The sequence below is a fragment of the Salmo salar genome, chromosome ssa17 (assembly GCF_905237065.1).
Source record: "Salmo salar chromosome ssa17, Ssal_v3.1, whole genome shotgun sequence".
Classification (NCBI taxonomy): domain Eukaryota; kingdom Metazoa; phylum Chordata; class Actinopteri; order Salmoniformes; family Salmonidae; genus Salmo; species Salmo salar.
The window spans coordinates 26,458,198-26,483,135 of record NC_059458.1 but is presented as its reverse complement, the minus strand read 5'-3'; the positions used below and the strand labels follow the sequence as shown (position 1 = coordinate 26,483,135).

Sequence of the window (24,938 nt, the reverse complement as noted above, 5' to 3'; positions counted from 1 at the left end):
TCGCTCTCTCTCTTTCTCTGCCTCACTCTCCCCCTCTCTCTCCCTCCCTCTCGCTCTCCCCCTCCCTCCCTCCATCCCTCTCTCTCTCCCTTTCTCTCTCCTTCCCTTAGACTCCTGATTACATATTAACAGACCCTATGACTAGTGGGTTCTTCTGTCCAAGGTAAAGGTGTGTCTTTATCTAGATGGGGACTTGTATAAAGTCCTCTCCCTGCTTCCCTGCTTCCCACAGTGAGTTGTGAGACCTGTTAGTAAAGGAGAGAGGGACATTGTTGATGATGATGCTGGGTCTGGGGTCTGTTGGATTGGTTCTGTTATCTCTGGCTGTCCAGAGTGGACAGGGAGCCCAGGACAGGTGAGTCTGGGAGGGATACTGTAACTCTACTACAGTTAGTCTCCTATGAAGGATGACTTAACAAGTCAGACTAACAGGAATTTTATAAAAAATTCATACATCGGTAGCTGATTTACAACCAATTTATAACCACCAAACCAAGATGTATTCGTTCGATGTGCATACAGTATACAGTATGTGTGTGTCAATGTACAGTGCTGTCTGGAGTAGAGAGGAGACTACTGAGAGGAATTACTACACCAGGTACCACAATATGTCAGAGGTGAGAGAATACACACACACACACACACACAAAGAATGAGTGAGTCCTCACTGCATAGAGACACTGGTACTTCTCCCTATAGATTACAGCATGGATGGAGCAGATGAAGAGGGAGAACCCAGATGTTGTGTCCTCCATGGTCTACGGTCAAACCTATGAGAGGAGGGACATCACCTTACTGAAGGTTCTTCACCTCTCTCTCTCTTTCTCCCTCTCCCTCTCTCTCTCTTTCTCCCTCTCACGCTCTCTCTTTCTCTCTCTCTTTCTCTCTTTCTCTCTCTCGCTCTCTCCCTCCTTCCCTCTCTCTCCATTCACTGTCTTCAGAGTTCCCGGAAAGCCAGGGTGGTGGCACATACCTGACACTCTCTATAGACTACAGAGGAGTTCCTCTAGTCCAAATATACTGTGCAGAATCAGAAGCACAATAGGAGATGATGGCCACCACTCAGTTACTGAAAGATATAGAGCTTAGATGTACTTATCTCCTGTTGGTTGTTGTGTTGCAGATTGGTCTGAGTTCTACTGGGAGGAAGAAGGCTATCTGGATGGACTGTGGGATCCATGCCAGAGAATGGATTGCTCCTGCTTTCTGCCAGTACTTTGTCAGAGAGGTGTGTGTGTCCATTACAGTGAACATATCCTTGTTTCTGTCAGTACTGTGTCTAGGGGTGTGAGTACCAGTCATGGAAACCCCCTCATTGATTTCTACCAACAGATCCTGAGAACGTACAAAACCGACACCAAGGTGAATGAGATGATGAAAAATCTGGATTTCTACATCACACCAGTCTTAAACGTTGATGGCTACATCTACTCTTGGCATAATGAAAGTGTAAGTACTGATTAATGTTACTTCAGACCAGCTTTGACACATTCTGGGAAACTACTGGAAATCTTAGACATGGCTTTAATTCAAACATATCTACCTCACAGGTAGTGTGCATACAGTGTATGTCTACAACATCCAAGACATAATCTCACCCACCAGCAAGCTCTCTCTCTGTAGCAATTGAGCCTAGGAAAGAGGTTCAAATAACTAGACATGACAATATGCTAAGCTAGACTTACATGTAACAGCAGTGCCATCTATTGGCTTGGATGACATATTGTAACAGAAATATTATTGTTGACAGTATTATCACTCCAGTTAGTGACTAGTGGTTCTCATCTCTGTAGACTCGACTGTGGAGGAAGTCCAGATCTCCAGGAACAGGAGGCTGTACCTGCTATGGAACAGACCTCAATCGTAACTTCTACGCTAACTGGGGCAGTGAGTATGGTTCTTACTCTAAACCACACTCACTCTCACACACCAGGGTTGGGGTCAATTCCATTTCAATTCCATTGAATTCAGATAGTACACTGAAATTCCAATTCTCAATGCTTTTCAACATTTGGAATTGGAATTTGGTTTACTTCCTGAATTGACTGGAACTGAGATGGAATTGACCCCAACCCTGACACACACACATCCTAACTGTGTTTTCCTCTCCTGTCTGTGCAGTGGTTGGTGTCTCGACAGACTGCTGCTCTCAGACCTACTGCGGCACCAAGGCTCTCTCTGAGTCTGAGGCTCGGGCCGTCACAGACATGTTGGGGAAGATGAGGGAAGACATCCTGGCTTTCCTCACCATCCACTCCTATGGCCAGCTAATCCTGGTGCCCTACGGACACCCCAACATTTCAGCACCTAACTACGATGAGCTGGTACGCCTGTTCCACACACAAGTAGACCAGGTTTTTCAATTCTGCTTTTGGAGATGCACAGGGGTGCAATTTCTTTGACCCTAATAATGTATGTCTCTGTGTTGCCAGATGGAAGTGGGTCTGGAAGCAGCCAAGGCTATAAAGGCTGTCCATGGGATGGACTACACTGTAGGCACCTCACCTGATGTGCTGTGTAAGTAGTGAGGCTGAGAGGATATTGTGACTTCTAAGTGGCTGTAGTTACATGAATATCCTGTGCACTGTTTACAATTCAACAAATCCTTTCTTGTGTTTCTCTATTATTACAACCACTGGCCTATACTCTGTCTCCAGATGCCAACTCGGGATCGTCTCGTGACTTTGCCAGGCTGATCGGCATCCCGTTGTCTTTCACCTTTGAGCTGAGGGACAAGGGCGAACACGGCTTCGAGCTCCCAGAGGACCAGATCCAGCCCACCTGTGAGGAGGCCTATGCCGGAGCACACCACATCATCACCTACGCACACAACAAGGTCTTCTACAGCTATGCTGCCACCGTCACGGCAACACTGTGGACCACACTGCTGGCAGCCTGGGTCTCTAGCGCCACCGTGCTGTAAACTGGGAGAACTGCAGGAGTCAGGCCAGGAGATGGTGGCAGTTTTTCAGTATATTCAGAAATGAGACTTTGGACAAAAGTGATAAACTGTCAGATAGACTATATTAATCTGTTCAATCACTTATTTTATCAACTGTGCTTTGTTATTTGTTTCTCTACAATTCTTCTGTAAAATATGTTAAACGGTCGTTAAAAGTGACAAAACACAAACACGTTTGTACAGTAGTATATTTTGAATGAACATTTCAGTGATATAAATATACTCAACTGCTATGTATTGTTGTCGTAACGTCCTGCTTCTGTTACTGAGCCCCACGAGTTCAGTAAAGGTTCAGTTCAACATTAGATCAACCTCTCAGCTCCGGATCAAAGATTTTACTGTTTAACTTGATTAGATCTAGCAGCACCATTGTGTCCAGTTGCTTTCACCTCTGTCAGGTTTCTAGTTTTTATCGTCACGTGCCCAAGTACAGTGAAATACCTTTCTTGTTTGCTCGTTCCCAACAATGCGGTAATCAATATCAGTAGTACTATCATTTCTTTGTATAAAAAAGTAAAGTTGAACAAAAACACACTGTTCCTGGGTAGCAGAAGGCTATGTTGACCCCCTCTCCCCTGTCCATGCGTAGCTGAGGAGCATTAAAGGCGCTGCATGGTTAATCTGTTGTCTGCATTGGCCGTGCAGTATTTTCGGTGATACAGCCTCTGCAGAAGTCAGGGCATTCATACTTATTGCACTTCGCAGAGCTGTTGTGAGGGAAGTTGTCAAGGAAGTGAGTTTGTGTTCATAAAGGACTTCCCGCCCCACCTACTGTCAACCAATCATGTTAATGCAGAGCTATACGGACCCATCCGCATCGTTACAAAATTTGGGAGGCGCACAGTGATGTGGTACAGAGCTCAATTTGGCTTCTGTTTAGTTTAGTTTATTAATTTGACCATTTTAAAAAACAAGCACACATTAAACTTAAAAAGCCAAAAAGCCATAAACTTAAAAAGCACTTGAGTTAAATCATGGAGGATAACACACAAAGTCTGGGACTTATTTCCATTGTGGTCCTCTTGAGACAAGATGGCTAGACAAGATCGAACACAGTTAAACACAGTATGGCATTGAGATAATAAAAAAGAAAAACAAAGAAGAACATCTCTCTCATCGTTGTCGTTGCAGCATAGTGGTTATTCATATGGGCACAGAAGACATCAAACATATGTTTACTTTATTTTTAAAGCTGCCCAGAGAGGACGTCGTTTTTATGGGCAGAGGCAACTCATTCTATTCTGAAGCTCCAGTATACAAGAAAGTACCTTTCTCAGCATTACTCCTGAACCTGTATAAGCACACATTAGCAACACCTGATCTGGTGCTGTGATTATGTGCATCCCTAACACAGGGAAAGTAATCAGTTAGATATCTGGGCGCAGAACCATAAATACTCCTGTAAACCAAACCCAGTCTAATCTGGGACACCCTAGCCTCAACAGGCAGACAGTCTCTGAAAGCAGCTCCTGCCTATGGGAGTATGTGGACTCACCTTCAATACTAACTACCCTGATCAGCTTATTCTGGTCTATCTGGAGCTTCCCCTTCATAAGCTTAGATAAGCCCCCAAACCAGGAAGTACTAGTGTAGTCAAAATGGCATTGAATGAGGGCAGTGGCTAGCACTTTCATGGAGTCCTTATCAACATGACTCCAGATGCTCCGCAATTTGCATCACACCCTCCAAACAGAACTTCCTAACATTCTTTCGGATCAAGCATAAATGGGCTTTTAGTGCGTCTGAGATAATCACAGTCATCAGACTAGTGAGTTCTTCTGATCAAGGTAAAGGTGTGGCTTTACATATTTCTTTTATTACCACTAGTTCAGGGCCATTCTATCTTTCTTTTCTCTTTCTTGTAATGACATAACAGAGATAACAGAGATAACAGTTTCTTACATCATGTCTTTATCTAGATGTGGGGCTGCACATGTCTTCATCAAGATGGGGACGTGTATAAAGTCCTCTCCCTGCTGCCCAGGTGACTGATTTGACAGCTGGAAGACACAGTGAGTTGTGAGACCTGTTAGTAAAGGAGAGAGGGACATTGTTGATAATGATGCTGGGTCTGGGGTCTGTTGGATTGGTTCTGTTATCTCTGGCTGTCCAGAGTGGACATGGAGCCCAGGACAGGTGAGTCTGGGAGGGATACTGTAACTCTACTACAGTTAGTCTCCTATGAAGGATGACTTAACAAGTCAGACTAACAGGAATTTTATAAAAAATTCATACATCGGTAGCTGATTTACAACCAATTTATAACCACCAAACCAAGATGTATTCGTTCGATGTGCATACAGTATACAGTATGTGTGTGTCAATGTACAGTGCTGTCTGGAGTAGAGAGGAGACTACTGAGAGGAATTACTACACCAGGTACCACAATATGTCAGAGGTGAGAGAATACACACACACACACACACACACACACAAAGAATGAGTGAGTCCTCACTGCATAGAGACACTGGTACCTCTCCCTATAGATTACAGCATGGATGGAGCAGATGAAGAGGGAGAACCCAGATGTTGTGTCCTCCATGGTCTACGGTCAAACCTATGAGAGGAGGGACATCACCTTACTGAAGGTTCTTCACCTCTCTCTCTCTTTCTCCCTCTCCCTCTCTCTGCATTCACTGTCTTCAGCGTGCCTGGCCCTGGCTAGGTCAGTCTTACATGGAAACCACTAAATAGCTTTCATCACTAGTGTTCTTCTGCTTTGACTAGACCCAAGAGGCCAATGTCTGCAGCTCAATGGAGATCTCCTGTTGGTTGTTATGTTGCAGATTGGTCTGAGTTCTATTGGGAGGAAGAAGGCTATCTGGATGGACTTTGGGATCCACGCCAGAGAATGGATCGCTCCTGCTTTCTGCTAGTACTTCGTTAAAGAGGTGTGGACGTGTTTAACTATTCTTGTGGGGACCAGAAGTAAACGAACAAGAATAGTAAACAAACAAAAATTTAACCAACTGGGGACATTCTGTTGGTCCCCACGAGGTCATATGCTATTTCTAGGGGGTTTAGGGTTAAGGTTAGAATTAGTATTAGAATTAGGTTTAGGTGACAGGGTTACTTTTTGGGTTAGGAGCTAGGGTTAGGTTTAAGGTTCGATTTTTGGGTTAAGGTAAGAGGATGGGTTACGAGTTACGCAAAATAGGATTTTGAATGGGACTGAATTGTGTGTCCCCACAAGGTTAGCTGTACAACACATTGTGTGTGTGTGTGTGTGTGTGTGTGTGTGTGTGTACTATCATAGAAATGAAAGAGCATGAAGCAGTACTGGTGAGAATCTCCTCCTTGATTTCTACCAACAGATCCCGAGAACGTACAAAACCGACACCAAGGTGAATGAGATGATGAAAAATCTGGATTTCTACATCACACCAGTCTTAAACGTTGATGGCTACATCTACTCTTGGCATAATGAAAGTGTATGTACTGATTAATGCTACTTCAGACCAGCTTTAACACATTCTGGGAAACTACTGGAAATATGACAAATTGTGTCTTTAATTGTGTCACATCTCTGCCAGGTGTTATCAGTACAGTAAATAGTCCACAATAGACCTATACATGCTGGTACAATATATGAGTAGTCTTTACAAGTAACAAGAGCGCCATCTATTGGCTTGGATGACATATTGTAACAGAAATATTATTGTTGACAGTATTATCACTCCAGTTAGTGACTAGTGGTTCTCATCTCTGTAGACTCGACTGTGGAGGAAGTCCAGATCTCCAGGAACAGGAGGCTGTACCTGCTATGGAACAGACCTCAATCGTAACTTCTACGCTAACTGGGGCAGTGAGTATGGTTCTTACTCTAAACCACACTCACTCTCACACACCAGGATTGGGGTCAATTCCATTTCAATTCCATTGAATTCAGATAGTACACTGAAATTCCAATTCTCAATGCTTTTCAACATTTGGAATTGGAATTTGGTTTACTTCCTGAATTGACTGGAACTGAGATGGAATTGACCCCAACCCTGACACACACACATCCTAACTGTGTTCTCCTCTCCTGTCTGTGCAGTGGTTGGTGTCTCGACAGACTGCTGCTCTCAGACCTACTGCGGCACCAAGGCTCTCTCTGATTCTGAGGCTCGGGCCGTCACAGACATGTTGGGGAAGATGAGGGAAGACATCCTGGTTTTCCTCACCATCCACTCCTATGGCCAGCTAATCCTGGTGCCCTACGGACACCCCAACACTTCAGCACCCAACCATGAGGAGCTGGTACGCCCGCCCCCAAAAATAAGTTGTGTTGTAATAGACGGGTGTTTTAAAATGGGGATCAACAGGGGTGCACGTGTTTTCTGACCATGTTAACCTGCAGTCTGTCTCTGTGTTGCCGGATGGAGGTGGGCCTGGGAGCAGCCACGGCTATAAAGGCTGTCCATGGGATGGACTACACTGTAGGCACCTAACCTGATATCCTGTGTAAGTAAGGCTGAGGGAAGACAACGAGTCACCAAACACTGAAGTGAGCAATGCCTGGTTAATCCAATTTTATCAAGACCCACATCTTTACTCAGACACATGGCAATCCAATGGGAAGAGACTATACAAATACTGGCCTATAAAACTCTCTTTCTCTGTCTCCAGATCCCTTCTCGGGCTCGTCTCAGGACTTTGCCAGGCTGATCGGCATCCCGTTGTCTTTCACCTTTGAGCTGAGGGACAAGGGCGAACACGGCTTCGAGCTCCCAGAGGACCAGATCCAGCCCACCTGTGAGGAGGCCTATGCCGGTGCACACCACATCATCACCTACGCACACAACAAGGTCTTCTACAGCTATGCTGCCACGTCACAGCAACACTGCAGCCTGGGTCTCTAGCGCCATCCTGCTGTAAACTGGGAGAACTGCAGGAGTCAGATGAGACCCACTTATTTTATCAAGCGTGGTATGTTACTTGTGTCTTTAAAACTCTACTGTAAAACTGTTAAATTATCATCTACTTCTAATGTTACTTTTAATATTGACAAAACACATACAGGTTATTTGTAGTACAGTGTGTTTTGAATGAACTTTACAGTGATATAAATACACTCAAACTGTAATGATTTGTTGTCATAACTTCCTTCTTCTGTTAGATCCATGAGTTGTCCCCTCATAAGTCCAGCAACCGTTGCCATGTTTACCCAACCAAAGGTGCTGATCAACATTAGTTCAACCGTTACCATGTTTACCCAACTGCCTGACTTGATTAGGTCCTACAAAGCAGTTCTAATGTATGCGTCTTCTATCCCTGTGCTTCGCCCCTCTCTTCTCTGTTTCTGGGTAGCTGGAGTGTTATGTGGCGTTGAACGGCTGGAAGCCCTGTTGTCTCAGGCAGGCCAGAGGCAGGAAGAGTTGGTCCTCCTGAGGAAACTGGTCCCACCGTGTCCATGTCCAACCTGGGACAGACAGACAGAGAGGCAAAAATATCTACATAAACTCAGATACAAATCATTAACTTGCCAGTGTAGTAAATAGTGCAGGCCAAATACAGTAATACCATTGGAATTCCTGGGAACCTAGGAGACTGGGATAGCCAGGTTTCTCACCTTCATTTTTCTCTGGTTCGAGGTTGACTGGCTCTGCTGGGTAGCTCCTGTCCACTTCTCCTTGCATGATGATGGTGATGTAGTGGTACTGCTCACCGAGCTTGATGGAGTTCACCACGGATGCGAACCTGACTTCTTTTAGGCGCACTCCTGCCTCTTCCATCACCTCCCTGTGTGCGCATTCTTCCCAGGTCTCTCTTCAAATGAAAAAGACAACTATTGGTCAACTTTGATATCAAATGAATATCACACACTTGTTTACATTAGGAAATACTTAGCTACTCACCCAAATTCTAGATGACCGCCAGGTAGCTGATACGTTCCTTTGCCCATTGCATTTTTTCGCTTCCCTACGAGGACGTAGTTGGAGTGAGCTGAATCTGTGACAAGAACCCCTACTCCGACACCAGGGCGCTTGAGCAGTGGCGGTTCTAGAGCATTTCAACTGGGGGGGGGGCCAAGCTGGGGCCAGTTGTACTGTTAGAGGGGCCAGTTACATTAGACGTTATTATTGTCATATCGTTTTCTTCACTGCATTGCAGGCATTAGCAGGCAAAAGACCATGTTCCACATTGCCACTGTCTAATAATGGATGTAAAAAAAGAATGATAGCAAAAATTAGTTATGTAAAAATTATTTCATACTCCACATTTAGGGGGGCCACAAGGGGGTCCAAAATTGTTGTCACAGGGGCACTGCCCCCCCCCCCTCAACCGCTAGTGGCTTGGGGGGTCTGCAGTTTTGTGTCATCTCATCAAATCAGACCACTGTAATTCAGTTAGTAAAACTACTAGCAAATAGCGCTACTGTAAACACATGCTATGGCATATGCTCTTCTATCGTTTCAGGCAACTTCAACACGCACAGCTCCTCCTCAACAACGAACGGCTAACAGAAACTGCATAGCCTTGCCAACTATGTGAACAATGAAAAAGTGTCACATTAAAAAAAAATCTGAATTGATGGCAACATAAACACATCGCCTTATTAGGTGACACACAGTATACTAATACTGTTATGTATTTTGTGTGTGGCAGATATTTGCTTGCTGTTCACTCGTTTTGACTAGAAGGGAAAGTTTGTCAGAATTGACCAGAATGGGTTTTTCGTAGTAGGTTAGGAGAACTTACGCAGCAAGTTAGGATAATTAACGTAACGTAATTAGGTTAAGGTTCTGAAAAGGTTTAAGGTTAGCTAAAATCAGTGGTGTAAAGTACTTATGTAAAATTACTTTAAAGTACTACTTAAGTCGTTTTTTGGGGTATCTGTACTTTACTATTTATGACAACTTTTACTTTTACTTCACTACATTCCTAAAGAAAAGTATGTACTATTTACTTCATACATTTTCCCTGACACCCAAAAGTACTCGTTACATTTTGAATGCTTAGCAGGAGAGAAATGGTCCAATTCACACGCTTATCAAGAGAACATCCCTTGGTATGTTTCTGAATGTCTGAGTGTTGGGAGTCTGCCCCTGGCTATCCGTAAATAAATAAAAAACACGAACAATTGTGCCAACTAATTTGCTTAAAATAAGGAATTTGAAATGATTTACACTTTTACTTTTGATACTTAAGTACATTTCTGAAATTACATTTACTTTTGGTACCTAAGTATATTTCAAACCAAATACTTTTAGACTTTTTCTCAAGTAGTATTTTACTGGGTGACTTTAACTTGAGTAATTTCCTATTAAGGTATCTTTAATTTTACTCAATAATGAAAACTGCGTACTTTTTCCACCACTGGCTAAAATGCAAAAGAAACATCTACTTTTGTCGTCAATTTCACATAAACTGTATTCTATCTAGCCACAAACCTGTTCACTGCGCTCAAACACATCCTATCTGCTATTTTTCCCACAATGTGTTAATTTCCCGCGCTTTTGTAATATTTTGTAATGACATCATCGAAATAACGAGAGAAACGCCCATTTCATTTTAGACGCGGGTGCGCAGAGAAAATTCACCAATCGCTTCGTGGTAGGATTTCCACTGTCCAATAAGAAGAACACATATACCAAACACCTATCATCTACGTTTATCCCTATATATCTAACCAATCTACGAAGGGTAGCTTTGATAATAGAGGCCAATCAGAACCTGGGGTGTTTTGTGTCATGTGCCAGGGGTCGCAACGTCTGCCGGCTTTCCTTTCCGCGGTCTCTCTTGGCTGAGCGTTTTCTGGATCTCACTGCAATGGCGGAGCAGCAGCAGTTCTACATCTTGCTGGGCAACCTGATGAGCCCTGACAACGACATCAGGAAACAGTCCGAGGTAAACTCTCAAAATATACTGTCTAGGTCGATAGCACCGCGCTGAGGCTACTCGCTAGAGTTAGCCAATTTGCGATTAGCCCAGCCCACGTGTGAAGCCGAAGTGGACTAGTCTACGGCTTAGAAGCTAACGTTAACTAGTTGGCTAACAATGTAGCATGTGGAAATGGCACAATTCATTTATCCCATGAAACTTTGTTAGTAAGCAAGTCATTAAGGCTTCGTCAACGATTTTTAAAAGGCCATTCTATAGCTAGCTAACACTACAGTCGCGCTCATTTGGATTCAGCTAATTGGCTAGTTACATAGCTAGTTAGCAAGTTAGACACACATTGATATACACGTAACCTCAACGGTTACAGTAACTACTACTAGTTTAACTAACTATGCTTTAGGTAGTTAAATATTTTGGTTCCGCACCTGAAGACTTGAGAAATCGACCCGAGTAACGCTATCTAAAGCAACGTTAATCGACAATATAAAATTGTCGAGGGCCCCGGTCGGAAATGTAGCTAACGTTAGCTAGTTAGCCAGCTATGTTGCAATACATTTATAGTCCGAAACTACAAACTATTGTTAGTTAGCTCGCTTACTCCCTAGGTAATGTCAGCTGGTGTGACGATGCGTAACTTTAGTTATGAGCTGGCTAACAACCTAGTTAGTTGTACAGTCGTTACGTCCGCTAACTATCCTACATATATAACGGATTAGTCAGTCAGGACCTGTGGGCTTTTTGTTTCAGGTGCGATGTGTCGCAACTAGGTCGGTATCTAACACGATAACTAGTTAACGTTAGCTTGGTAAATATGTAAATATACAGGTCATATGAGTACGCCTGTATTAGCATGCGTGTAATCCACACATCTACTTGGTCAGCTGTGTCACTAGTTGGTAATCTTTATGGATAGCCTGGTCTCAGACTTTCTGACACTAGCTACCAGGATTAGCAACTAACGTTAATTATCTTGTTTCCCACGGACTAGACATACTTATCCGCGATCAAGCCGAGCTTGGGATCCGTAGCGCATTGTTATGGACGGTCTCTTCATCAGAGCTCTGGATTTGAGTTTCACTTGAATCTTATCGCACTCATCCCCCACCAGCGGTCAGCACTTTCCTTTATGAAAGACAATGAGTGTCTGCCGATGGTTAAGCTCATCGGAATCCTTTAGTCACACAGAGAGAACGTCATGGAGATCAGGATTATATCTACCAACCTACTGGACAGCAGGGATAGAATAAAACAAGTTTACATTCAATGAGTCCATTTGAAATACTGTCGTTGGTCAATGCTATGGGCATTGTAATCTACTGTGAAGATACTCTGAGCTAGATGAAATCGCACTCATTAGCTAAAACTATATATAGCGCCAATGATTCCAAACCATTCTGTGGTGGGCTTATGTGCTCTTAGTTGCTGACTGTCAAGGTTCCGGGTGCAGAAACTAAAAGATTAGATGCCACCTATGAACCAGAACTAATTCAGTTTTTTTTAGTTAGCAGGAATCTTGAAAAAAAGGCAGGTGGGGGGGGGTTGTCCTGGAGCATACATCCACATTGTTGGCGAGAGAGAATTTGCAGTGGCAGTCACAATTTAGCCCCCCCCCCATGTCACCAAGCACCCAGCAACAGCCCTAGTGGCATAGTGTTAATAACCAGATGTCAGACAGCTGCCACATTATTTAACTAATGAGGAGCTTCTAGTTAGACTAATACGAGTTGTCATTCTAACTTCCTTTGCCCCAAGGGAGATTGAAATGAAGGGTTTGGAAAATCTGACACCCACACACCTCCGTTATCAGACAAATGGCTTTCAGGAGCACACGTTAATGCTTCCTCTAACTGACGCATTCTCTCTCTTTGCAGGAAGCTTATGACACCATCCCCGGTCAGACAAAGATCACATTTTTGCTGCAGGCCATCAGAGATGCAGCCTGCGCAGAAGAGGTTTGTTACATTTTAGTCATTTAGTAGACTCTCTTAACCAAAGCGACTTACAGAAGCAATTAGGGTCAAGTGCCTTGCTAAAGGGCACATCGGCAGATTTTTCTCCTTGTTGGCTCAGGGATTTAATCCAGCGACCTTTCGGTTACTGGCCCAAATGCTAGACTACCTGCTGCCCATTGTTGACTTTTAAAGATGAACAATGTCTCTGAGGGGGAGAATGAGTTCATGTAAACAAGTCTTGGAAGGAAATTTAGTCACAAGACAAAGCCTGTCACAGTACTTCTGTAGCCAAATTCTTATTGCGTAATACTGTTGTCGTGCAGCACCCATTCTATCCTAGGAATCCTGTAGTCATTTCAGCTTCCGGAAGTAGTCCTTTTGCATTGCATCAGCTCAGATACCCTGTTTTGATGCGCTAACACCAACCTGCACAGTAATAGTGTAATAACTCAGACATGGCAGTTGTCGCGTCACTTTGGTCATGCTGCCCTGCTCGGATGTTGCTGACAAATGCCAGATCTTACAACTCCTGGATAGGCATTTTACTTCGGATAACCCCACATAAGTTATAGCAATCTGGTACCTGACAGCATAGTCGATGTGGTACGTAACCATTGGTCGACGCGTGCAGCGTCTGAGTAGGGGAACATGACCAGTGTGACAGTGATGTCGTCCTCTTGACATTTATTCAGATTAGGGTGTGATTGCTGAGCAGCATCTGTTAGCTGTTCCTCTGTCTGCGTCACAAATGGTACCCTATTCCCTATATAGTGCACTACTTTTGACGATGGGCCCTGGTTAAAAGTAGTGCACTGGGTGGCCTGGCCCTCCATGCCCCTCTCTCGTGACAGTATTTATAGAGCTGTGAAACGGGAGCAGGACAGGGAACCCGACCGGGAACAGCATACCTCTGCTGCTTACTTGAAATGTTTAGGTCTTTGTTTCAGAGAGCCAGGCTTTGCTCAGGGTATGTCATTGTGTCGATATCAGGCGTATGTTGAGACAAGTTGTTTTGCTTTTCCAATTGTCCCTTTGGGATATCTACATGGCAGGGTTAAGGACTGGTCGCCAAGGAAGACTTATTATGGCACACCTTTGAATGACTGAAATGGTGGACTTTAATCGTTTTAAACTTTGTTTGATCAAATGGAGGCATTGACCTCTGGTGTAACCATGAAATGTGTCCCCCAGGTCAAGACTATGGCGGCGGTGTTGCTACGTCGGCTGCTGTCGTCCTCCTTCGAGGAGATCTACCCCGGCCTGACGGTGGACATGCAGACGGCCATCAAGACAGAGCTGGTCACCAGCATCCAGACAGAGGCCTCGCCCAACATTCGCAAGAAGGTCGCCGACATTGCTGCAGAGCTCTGCCGCAACCTCCTAGGTTGGTTAGGGGACAGTTGAGGGGGATCTGCAGTTGACATCTTGGTCAATGCATAACCTTGGTGGTTTTCACTGTTTAAAACTATGAAGCACTTTGGCTGTGTCCTCTTGGGGAGTGATATGGACAGGCTCAGTCTGGTATACTACATTCTCTTGTCTTTACATGGTTCCTCTAGATGATGATGGAAACAACCAGTGGCCAGAACTCCTCAAGTTCCTGTTTGACTCGGTCAACTCTGACAACGTTGGCCTGAGAGAGGCCGCCCTGCATATATTCTGGTAAGAAACCCAACCCAATACCCCCCAAGACTTCAGGATTTATTCTGAAAACAAAGTATTAATGACTATTTGTTGATCTGTGTTCTTCTACGATGACGTGAGTATAGCGTAAGCTTTGCGTATGCAGCCTTTGTCATAACTCCCACTATGCTCTGGTTTTCCTCTGTAGGAACTTCCCAGGTATCTTTGGCAACCAGCAGCAGCACTACATGGAGGTGATCAAGAGGATGCTGCTCCAGTGTATGCAGGACCAGGAGAACCCACAGGTGAGTGCCATGCAGGGCTAACACTCCACACCTCCATTTGAATAGAAAATGCTAACTCTGCAGACACGGTTTCAGCTTTCAGTCACTCCAGCTCCTGTCTTGGAAGGATAGATGAAGGATAACTCTAGTCTTGTCTAAACTACTTTGACCTGAACTGGTCTTCAAGTGGTAGTCATTCAGTCTCCCTTATTCTCTCCCCCCCCCCTGTAGATCCGTACCCTAGCTGCCCGCGCTGCAGCCTCCTTCGTCTTGTCCAACGAGGGCAACGCTGCCCTGCTGAAGCACTTCTCTGACCTGCTGCCAGGCATCTTGCAGGTGAGACAAGCCCCCACGTCTGCTCTGGGGAAATTGGCTTCTTCCAGTCAAATCACTAACAGATGTACCCTTAATAATGAATCCTTTTCAGATTCATCTCTAGATGTGATGTAGCTTTACCCATTCTGCTGGTGTAACGGTCTCTGTTAAGGCGGTGAACGAGTCGTGCTACCAGGGAGATGACTCCGTGCTGAAGTCTCTGGTTGAGATAGCTGACACGGCCCCCAAGTACCTGCGACCCAACCTGGAGGCCACCCTGCAGCTCAGCCTGAAGCTGTGTGCTGACACCACCCTGACCAACATGCAGAGGCAGCTAGCCCTGGAGGTTATCGTCACGCTGTCCGAGACTGCCGCCGCTATGCTGAGGAAACACACTGCCATCGTGGCATCCAGCGGTGAGTGATGGACGAACCGCCCTGTCGCATCACCCCAGTCTGCTGTCTGAGGTGTACTGATTCACGTTTTCTCTCATGCCAGTGGAGATGCAGACAATCTATGTTCTCTTCAGAGGTAAACTGGATGCAGCTAAAGGAAATGTCCTTTTGGGAAGTGTCTAAATCAACTCACTGCTGTGTACTGTAGCACTTCAAAGTGCTATTTCAGTCTGACTCCTTTTGACTGCAGGCTAAAAATGCAACTGAATAGCTGTTTGAACAGTTTATTTTCTCATTTGAGGGTTGTTTCAGCAGCAGAAGTTAGCATTTAGTTTGGAGGTTTGTCACTATTGGGTAGTTTAGTCCAAATGTAGAAAAGTATTTGTAGTTTGCTGTTGACTAAGTGTTCACCATAGTTTGTGTCCTCAGAAGTGCTCACAGTAAAGTCAGTGATGTATTGGTGTGGTGTTTGTCTGTGCAGTTCCCCAGATGCTGGCTATGATGGTGGATCTGGAGGAGGACGAGGAGTGGTCTATGGCTGATGAGCTGGAGGACGATGACTTTGACAGGTACAGCCTAGCTACTATAGAAATGGAATGAATAGAACGGGCGTCCCCATTCAAGTCAATGGTGTCATGGTGGGTGGTCTGGTGGCCATTGCAAGGCTACTCATAGAGGAGCTAAGCAGGAAGTGTACCATCAATCTGTGCTGTGGTTTGATTCAACTGACATTACAACAAATGCATACCATTGCATGAGCCACATCAATTAGCATAATTTGAATAAACATTCTGCATTACCATGGAAATTATTGCATCACAATACCAGGCAGCCATTGTGAATGTACCCATAAGTTTACCAGTCAAATTGCTAGGGTTAGAGGTTCCAAGCCTGTTCTATTCATTCCATCTCTGTCAGCTACATCACATGCACACAATCGTCAACTGGTACAGCCTACAAAACCTGTATTTCCTGCACTGCTGATGAAACATACTGCAAGATAATTTACCCCAGCAAAAATGGTTATAGCGTGTACAAACAGTTCAAAGGTGATTTGTGGAAGGCATAATCTGTCCATGGAAATATAGGATGGGGTTGTGAACTTGTTGTATTTTTGCGTGGGTTTCACAGCAATGCAGTTGCAGGAGAGAGTGCTCTGGACCGAATGGCCTGTGGGCTGGGAGGAAAGATGGTGCTGCCCATGATCAAACAGCACATCATGACTATGTTGCAGAACCGTACGTCTTATCTTTGATTTCAAACACTACTACATCTGTCATATCCAGAACCACTAACTGCATATTGTAGACCCTCTTCGACATGGCCTCGGTCATGAGGATCATGTACCATAGGGTGGCAGGTATGACCCAGCTGTGATGTTACCTAGCAACACCTCAGTAACTGTATGTTTGTGTGTCAGCTGACTGGAAGTACCGCCACGCCGGCCTCATGGCTCTGTCTGCCATCGGGGAGGGCTGCCACCAACAGATGGAGGCCATCCTCAACGAGATCGTCAGCTTCCTGCTACTGTTCTGTCAGGACCCTGTGAGTTTATTCAACCAATCAAATGCCTTCATATATAATATACGTGCCGTCTAGCACACACTTTGATCCAAAGCGACTTAGTCATGCGTGCGTAACTTAAGTATGGGTGGTCGCGGGAATCAAACCCACTATCATGGCGTTGCAGGAAAACCCCTGCTGTACCTACTGAGCTACAGTCTGTAAAGACCTTTTACATCAGCAGTTGTCACAAAGTACTTTAATTTGGTTTAATCTGTTTAACGTTGAAGTTGTGGTTTCTCTCTGATGTGATTTGTTGTTGACCCTTTGTCTCTGTTTCCAGCACCCCAGAGTCCGCTATGCTGCATGCAACGCCATCGGGCAGATGGCCACCGATTTCGCCCCCACCTTCCAAAAGAAATTCCACGATAAGGTATAATGGATTTTTCCACTCAAACACTGTTTGTCAAACTGGATTATGAGAACACATTCATTGTTTTAAATGGGCACTTTCTTTACAAGAGGTGGTAGAACTGGCAGTGTCAAACAGGGTCTTAGGCCTGCGCAGCTTATCGAACTCATCACTGATGCAAATGTATATTTGTCAGCTTACCTTTGACCCTGTGCCCTCCTCTCACCAGGTGATCTCTGCCCTACTGCAGACCATGGAGGACCAGACCAACCCCCGTGTCCAGGCCCACGCTGCTGCGGCCCTCATCAACTTTACTGAGGACTGTCCCAAGTCCCTCCTGATCCCCTATCTGGACAGCCTGGTCCAGCACCTACATGTCATCATGGTGGCTAAACTACAGGAGGTCTGTCTGTCAATGTGTGCTGTTTTTCTGTCTTACAGTATATGTATTAAAAACATTTCAACCTACAAGGTATTTCTCTGCGACAGTCCTCTATGGTTTAGCAGTAAGACCTTTTGGACATTAAAGGTCTGTTCTCCACCACGGGGTTCTCTCGCTGTAGGAATCTGTTAATGTCAGACTACATTTACTATCTATGTATTTGATGTCGTTGAAGGTGCTTTGGTAACACTCAATCTTTGTTGATTTCAAACATGTCCGTCTAATCTGTTTTGCAGCACAAACCCTTATCAGACGTACGTCTTTGTTAATGGGCCTTGGTAGGTCATGATCAATGACCATGTTAACTTGTGAATGCTTTAAGCCACTGAATTACTCATCAAGGCAATAACCTAATAAAGCCCTTTGTCCACCGTCCCAGCTGATCCAGAAGGGTACCAAGCTGGTTCTGGAGCAGGTGGTGACGTCCATAGCGTCTGTGGCGGACACGGCTGAGGAGAAGTTTGTTCCCTACTATGACCTGTTCATGCCCTCCCTCAAACACATCGTGGAGAACGCCGTGCAGAAGGAGCTGAGGCTGCTCCGAGGGAAGACCATCGAGTGTATCAGCCTCATCGGCCTGGCTGTCGGCAAGGACAAGGTACACACCCCACACACTGCTTTGTCTACCAGGTGTTCAGTACATGTTTCTTATGCAAGAGGATTTGTCACACACCAAGCATTGCATACATGCTCAATAATTGTACGTTAGGTGTTAAATCTCCTCTCCATCCATTTTGTATTTGTCTGTTTGGTGAAACGTTGACTGATTGCCCTTCTGTCTCAGTTCATGCCTGATGCGTCAGCTGTGATGCAGCTGCTGCTGAAGACCCAGACCGACTTCAATGACCTGGAGGATGACGACCCACAGGTACGTTTACAGATAGACATGTGTTGTCTAAAATGGATATGATTATCCATGAGAACGGAGGAATGTTGTCTGCTCTAATTGTTGCATTTCTATCTGCATCGTTTTGGGAACTGAACTGCTGGGTTATGTTCAGTAGAGAACACTGTAGTGAAAGGTTTTGCAACCGAAATCAAATCTGTTATTGGACACGGTCTGGTAGTGCCTCCCCGTTGTTCCTGTTAATTTTTTTTTACTGTAGTTTATTTAGTAAATATTTTCTTAAATCCCAAAAAAGGCAGTTTAATTGGCGCGCTTGATTCAATCCGCCTGTTTCCCTCGTTCAAAATGCATACAAAGGAAACCCAAAAGTTACCAATAAACTTCGTCCAAGTCAAACAAAGTTTCTAATCAATCCTCAGGTACCCTAATATGTAAATAAACTATAAAATTTAAGACAGAATAGTATGTTCCTTACCGGAGATAAATAACGAAGTGCGCACCCTCATCCACGCGTGCCACAATACTACAGTCATAATGAGAGCCACCTAGAAAAACTACAAGTCCTAGCTCATTTTTCAAAAAACAAGCATGAAACTCTTTCTAAAGACTGACATCTAGTGGAAGCCCTAGGAGCTGCAATCTGGGAGGTATTTCTTTGATTTTCCCATTTAACAAGCATTTGAATGGGCAGACACCAAAAAGAAAAAAACATCTGGATGGATTCTCCTTGGGTTTTTGCCTGCCATATCAGTTCTGTTATACTCAGACATTATTTTAACAGTTTTAGAAACTTCAGTGTTTTCTATCAAATGTTACCAACTCTATGCATATCCTAGCTTCTGGGCCTGAGTAACAGGCAGTTTACTTTGGGCATGTCAAGTTTTCTCCATACTGAACGAACCCCTGGTTGTCTGTTCCCTCAGATCTCCTACATGATCTCAGCCTGGGCAAGGATGTGTAAGATCCTGGGGAAAGAGTTCCAGCAGTACTTACCTGTGGTCATGGGACCCCTAATGAAGACTGCCTCCATCAAGCCAGAGGTGGCCCTCCTGGACAGTAAGTTCTACGCTGGTTGAATGTTGGGATTGATTTTGGTATCACAGACTCTTATAGAACAATGCAGAGTTTCCAGTCACTATAGAATCTCAATTATTGAAGTCTAAACCTGATGGAAATGCAATTCAACTGGCTTGCTACGCTTGTGGGAAGGGTAGTGTCCTGTGGCTAACTAAGCCTTTTCTACTGGCTTCCCTCCCCAGCCCAGGACATGGAGAACATGTCAGAGGATGACGGATGGGAGTTTGTGAACCTGGGAGACCAGCAGAGTTTCGGCATCAAGACAGCCGGGCTGGAAGAGAAGGCCACCGCCTGCCAGATGCTGGTGAGACTGGGGGAGGGGCAGTGCTGCTCACACAGACGGCTAACTTCATTTAAACATGGCTGCCATATTGCTTTAGATTTGGAGTCATTTCCAGTTTAGGGATTAGATGAATTTCCATTTTCATCCTGGACGCTACCCAAACTCTGCTTTCAGGCTAACCCTGACTCCCTCCCAAGACAAAAAAAACTGTCTTGCATTTTAATTAACTCAGCAGTTCTTCTTTCTTAAAGCCTGTCCCTGTGTTCTCCAGGTGTGCTATGCCAAAGAGTTGAAGGAAGGGTTTGTAGAGTACACAGAACAGGTGGTCAAGCTGATGGTTCCTCTGCTCAAGTTCTACTTCCACGATGATATCCTTTTAATGGGAGCGCTCTCTACGTGTTGGACGTCATGTGCTCTATTGAAGACTGTTGTTGGCTGGGCTGTCTGTGGTAGGTCTCAATGGGACTGTGGTTGGTCCTTGACTGTCCTGTCTACGTGTGCGGGTGGCAGCAGCAGAGTCCATGCCCCTGCTGCTGGAGTGTGCGCGGGTACGAGGCCCAGACTACCTCACACAGATGTGGCACTTCATGTGCGACGCCCTCATCAAGGCCATTGGCACAGAGCCAGACTCGGATGTCCTATCAGAAATCATGCATTCGTTTGCCAAGGTAACCAACCCCCATCCCACATATGCTCTGATTATATTTTCTGTCGAATGTAGCATTTCCACACAAATTCACATCCTATGAATTGAAGTTGTATTTAATTTGATGTGGAAAGATGCTGACTGTGGTTGCCCTCCAGTGTATTGAGTTAATGGGAGAGGGCTGCCTGAACAATGAGCACTTTGAAGAGCTGGGAGGGATCCTGAAGGGGAAGCTGGAGGAACACTTTAAGAACCAGGAGCTGAGACAGGCCAAACGACAGGACGAGGACTACGACGAGGGGATGGAGGAAACTTTACAAGACGAGGTGAGCGTTTCTCACGACGGACCTTCTGAGCATTTTAATTAATTGTTAGATGCAGAGTAATGTGGCTTGGTGTTTAAATGTTCAAGTTTACAGCAATAGTGACTGCACTGATGTGAGCCATGTCAAGTTTGTACTTTGTCTGATAGTGTATTCACACCTGACTTTGTTAGGGGATTCTTCAGCTTTAGAATCAATCAACATATTTCTGTCTTGCATGATGCGTTTCTGCATGAACCAACTGTTCTGTTCCCATTTCCCCGGCAGTGTTTCCTACCATGTGATTGTTGTGTTCTCTGCAGGATGAAAACGATGTGTACATACTGACCAAAGTGTCAGACATTTTGCACTCTGTGTTCAGCAGCTACAAGGAACAAGTGCTGCCGTGGTTTGAGCAGCTTCTGCAGCTCATCGTACAGCTCGTGGTGAGGATCGTTCCAACAGTCACTCCAACGGACAAACATTAACATGGTCCTGGGTTGTGTTCATTAGGGCACACCGTAACAAAACCTAGTGGAAAACTAGCATTTCCAGTCTTCGCTGTCAGTTGTCTTCTATTTGGTGCCTAATGAACACGACTATGTAGGTGGGGTCACATTGGTGTGCCACACCATGTAGGATTTAATCAACAGAAGCTTGGTACTGTTGTCGTCACAGAGCTGATCTTTGACCTCTTGCTGTTGTCTCCAGTGTCCTAGCAGGCCGTGGGCAGACAGGCAGTGGGGTCTGTGCATCTTTGACGACGTGGTCGAGCACTGCAGCCCCTCTTCCTTTAAATACGCTGAACTCTTCCTGCGGGCCATGGCCCTGTCGCTGTGTGACACCAGCCCCGAAGTGAGACAAGCTGCAGCCTACGGCGTGGGAGTCATGGCTCAGTACGGAGGAGAGAACTACCGACCCTTCTGCACCGGTACCTGACACAATCAGGGTCATGTTATCTAGCCATTTAGTGCCCTCAGAGTATGTATTCACACCCCTTGACTTGTTACACTTTGAGTTACAAGGTGGGATTGAAATGCATCTTATTTTTTTAATACAACAATATGTTGTAGTTGAGTTATGAATACTTTCTGAAGGCACTCTGTATTAATCTAGGAAGCTGTCTTTCACTTCAGATTGATTCATCTAATTTGATTACATTGAACCTAGTCAGTAGTCAAATCATGCTCTAGACTTGCTCACTTGGCTACAGCCCACTATGGATAGCCTGCTTGTTGCACTGTCGACATGCGTCCCTTGACATTTGTCTCTCTGCCCTCTCCTGACTGGTTATCCTCTCTTCTCCAGAGGCCCTGCCCACGCTGTTGGGAGTGATCCACTCTCCAGACGCCAAGGTCAAGGAGAACGTCAACGCCACGGAGAACTGCATCTCAGCCGTGGGCAAGGTCATGAGATTCAGGCCTGAGTGTGCCAATGTCAACGAGATCCTTCCCCATTGGCTCTCCTGGCTGCCACTCAACGAAGACAAGGAGGAAGCCGTGCACACCTTTGACTTCCTTTGTGACCTTATCGAAAGGTGGGGGACTGACTTTAATATTACTGATTAGGTTTGTGTTCATAAGCACCGGACGGCAGGAAACTGACATACTGGGAGTGGTCTAATGCAACTTGACCAATAAGACATTTTATTTAGTGTTCTGTTGCTTAGCGTTTAGACATTTTCCATTGTGTCGCCTAATGAACATGAGCCAAGTGTTGCAGTTGATATGTCTATGGTATAGATGTCCTTTGTTAATAATGAATTTTCCTCCCAACAGCAACAATCCTATTGTCCTCGGACCAGACAATGCAAATCTGCCCAAGATATTCCAGATCATTGCTGAAGGGGTCGCCAACGAGTCGGTCAAGAGTGAGGACGCGTGCAGCAAGAGATTGGCAAATGTCATCCGCCAAGTACAGGTCAGTGATTGCTCTACTTGCCGAAGTTACATTCAATCTAGAAACTTCTGCTTTTGATTGAGGAAAGTGTTAAGGAATATTGTCTTGCACCAAGGTTAATTTGAAACACCTTGTCAGTTCCCACATTGAAATGTCCTAGGTCTAGTAGTCAGTCAGCAGTTTCTTCATCTCTAAAAGCTTCTTGTGTTCCTCTACCCCCCCCCCCAGGGATCTGGAGGACTGTGGACACAGTGTGTAACGATGCTGAATGAGACTCAACAGAAGGCCATCCAGGACCTCCTCAACACCGCTTGAGAAGCCTTATCCCCTTCCTTTGTTTGTTGGAAAGCAACGATACCATGTTTAAACATCTAGCTCCTGGATCTCCTCCTTCCTAGATCACCACCTCCCTACCTCCTTTTCCATCTCTGATCTGTAGTGTGTGTGTGGACTTCACTGCAGCCTCCTGCCGCCCCCCTCCCTAGTCCCTCAGTCTCCCCTGCACTCAACTAACTGTAGGGACCAGGTTGGTTTGTCTGTGAGCGACTGTCAATGAGACCCTGCCCCCTCCAGAGGATGACCCCTTCCATTTAAGTCACTAATGTGTTTACGCCCACTGGAGCGGTCTATACCCTCTTTTCCTGAATCCTGACGGTTGGAGTGTTGTTGGCCTCACCTGCACAAAGGGAAAACAAATGAACCCAAGTATTATTAGTTTCTTCATCCTGTTAAACTGTTCAGAATTATCTGGTCTCTTGACGAAATTGACTTGACCCTTTCCACGACAAGTTTAACCTGGTGTAGTTGTGCTCTGTGGAACCATGTGAAAATGTCATGTTTACCCAGGTGTTAAACTCCTAGAAGTGTCAGACTTGGTAGCACCCAGCCGCTGTATGAGGAGTCTTAACTGGGGACTAGGAGTGTGTACATGTCATGGGGTGACCTGCCTCTATGAATCATTTTTTTTGTTTTCTCTTTCTGACGGAGCCCCACAGTGGCACCTGGAGGAAACGGCCTCCGTATGCCGTCGGCTCACTGATCTGAATCTGTCTATTCTCAAGACTAACAGCATGTGTCAACACCAGCTCTCCTTTAATAAATGAGTGAGAGGAAATCATGATTGTCTGTCTGGGAGATTTAAAACAAACCCTTTTTTAGGTGTTTTCCTTTCCCTGAAACCCTGTAGAATGAGAAGTTGGTTTAGGATTAAGTACCTTTGCCACAATGTGCTGGGTTATTGACATGTAGAAGCATGGAATAGAATTTCTTAACGTGTGCCACCATCCTCAGCTAAAATTTGGTTTAGAACCTTAGCACCCCTGCAGGTATTTGGTGGATTCCAACAACATCAACAATACACTTCAGATTGGCAGAATTTGTCATTAATGCATGGGTTGTCACTTTCACTGCAATGTTGGTTTATTATACATTATTGAAATAAGGAAAGTTGGTTGATTTTACCCTGGGAAAAAAATAAACCACATGCAACAGTTAAATATTTTACTGAGTTACAGTTCCTATAAGGGAATCAGTCAATTGAAATTGGGCCCTAATCTGGATTTCACATGACTGGGACTACAGACATGCCTCTAGTCACAGATACCTCCAAAAATAAATGAAAGGTAGGGGCGTGGCTCAGAATACCAGTCAGTATCTGGTGTGACCACTATTTGTCTCATGCAGCACGACACTGCTCCTTCGCATAGTTGGTTGTGGAATGTTGTCCCATTCTTCAATGGCTGTGCGATGTTTCTGGAGTTTGGCGCGAACTGGAACACGCTGTCGTACACGTCAAGCCAGAGCATCTGAAACATGTTGAATGGGTGACATGTCTGAGTATGAAGGCCATGGAAGAACTGACATTTTCAGCTTCCAGGAATTGCTTCCAGATCGTTGTGACATGGGGCAGTGAGATATCATGCTGAAACATTAGGTGATGGCAATGGGCCTCATCACGGTTTATTTTTGCATTCAAATTACCATCGATAAAACGCATTTGAGTTTGTAGCTTATGCCTGCCTATACCATAACCCCGAAGCCACCATGGGGCACTGTATTCACACTGAACAGAGCGGCCATCAAAGATGAACATTTGCACCCTGAAGTCAGGTCAAGACCTAGATGAGGAGGACGAGCACGCAGAAGTTTTGTGTAGAGATTCTTCAGTTG

General features: G+C 45.0%; 3 protein-coding genes and 1 pseudogene across 3 annotated transcripts; 3 read left to right on the top strand and 1 right to left on the bottom strand.

The window, feature by feature from the left end:
- Positions 1 to 153: 153 nt before the first annotated feature.
- LOC123728180 (carboxypeptidase O-like) lies at positions 154 to 3,199 on the top strand. The gene is made up of 9 exons (XM_045699243.1): positions 154 to 355; positions 551 to 617; positions 700 to 801; positions 1,124 to 1,228; positions 1,333 to 1,449; positions 1,794 to 1,887; positions 2,122 to 2,324; positions 2,433 to 2,517; positions 2,658 to 3,199. The coding sequence occupies exons 1-9, from the start codon at positions 276 to 278 to the stop codon at positions 2,921 to 2,923; spliced, it is 1,119 nt and encodes a 372-aa protein (XP_045555199.1). The 5' UTR covers positions 154 to 275; the 3' UTR covers positions 2,924 to 3,199.
- A 3,061-nt stretch (positions 3,200 to 6,260) lies between these two features.
- Positions 6,261 to 8,033, top strand: LOC106575699 (carboxypeptidase O-like; annotated as a pseudogene).
- On the bottom strand, positions 7,926 to 9,091 carry LOC106575705 (nucleotide triphosphate diphosphatase NUDT15). Its single transcript, XM_014152355.2, has 3 exons — positions 8,803 to 9,091; positions 8,517 to 8,713; positions 7,926 to 8,366 (listed from the first exon to the last, which is right to left on the bottom strand). Exons 1-3 carry the CDS (start codon positions 8,847 to 8,849, stop codon positions 8,263 to 8,265), a joined length of 348 nt encoding a protein of 115 aa, XP_014007830.1. The 5' UTR covers positions 8,850 to 9,091; the 3' UTR covers positions 7,926 to 8,262.
- A 1,476-nt stretch (positions 9,092 to 10,567) lies between these two features.
- Positions 10,568 to 23,883, top strand: kpnb3 (karyopherin (importin) beta 3). Its single transcript, XM_045699238.1, has 24 exons — positions 10,568 to 10,795; positions 12,661 to 12,741; positions 13,933 to 14,125; positions 14,301 to 14,403; positions 14,573 to 14,669; positions 14,880 to 14,984; positions 15,136 to 15,379; positions 15,840 to 15,927; positions 16,490 to 16,596; positions 16,779 to 16,903; positions 17,205 to 17,294; positions 17,503 to 17,676; positions 18,095 to 18,313; positions 18,500 to 18,583; positions 19,486 to 19,618; positions 19,822 to 19,943; positions 20,194 to 20,290; positions 20,418 to 20,590; positions 20,727 to 20,894; positions 21,194 to 21,316; positions 21,582 to 21,801; positions 22,179 to 22,407; positions 22,649 to 22,790; positions 22,998 to 23,883. The coding sequence occupies exons 1-24, from the start codon at positions 10,718 to 10,720 to the stop codon at positions 23,082 to 23,084; spliced, it is 3,282 nt and encodes a 1,093-aa protein (XP_045555194.1). The 5' UTR covers positions 10,568 to 10,717; the 3' UTR covers positions 23,085 to 23,883.
- The last annotated feature ends 1,055 nt before the right edge of the window (positions 23,884 to 24,938 follow it).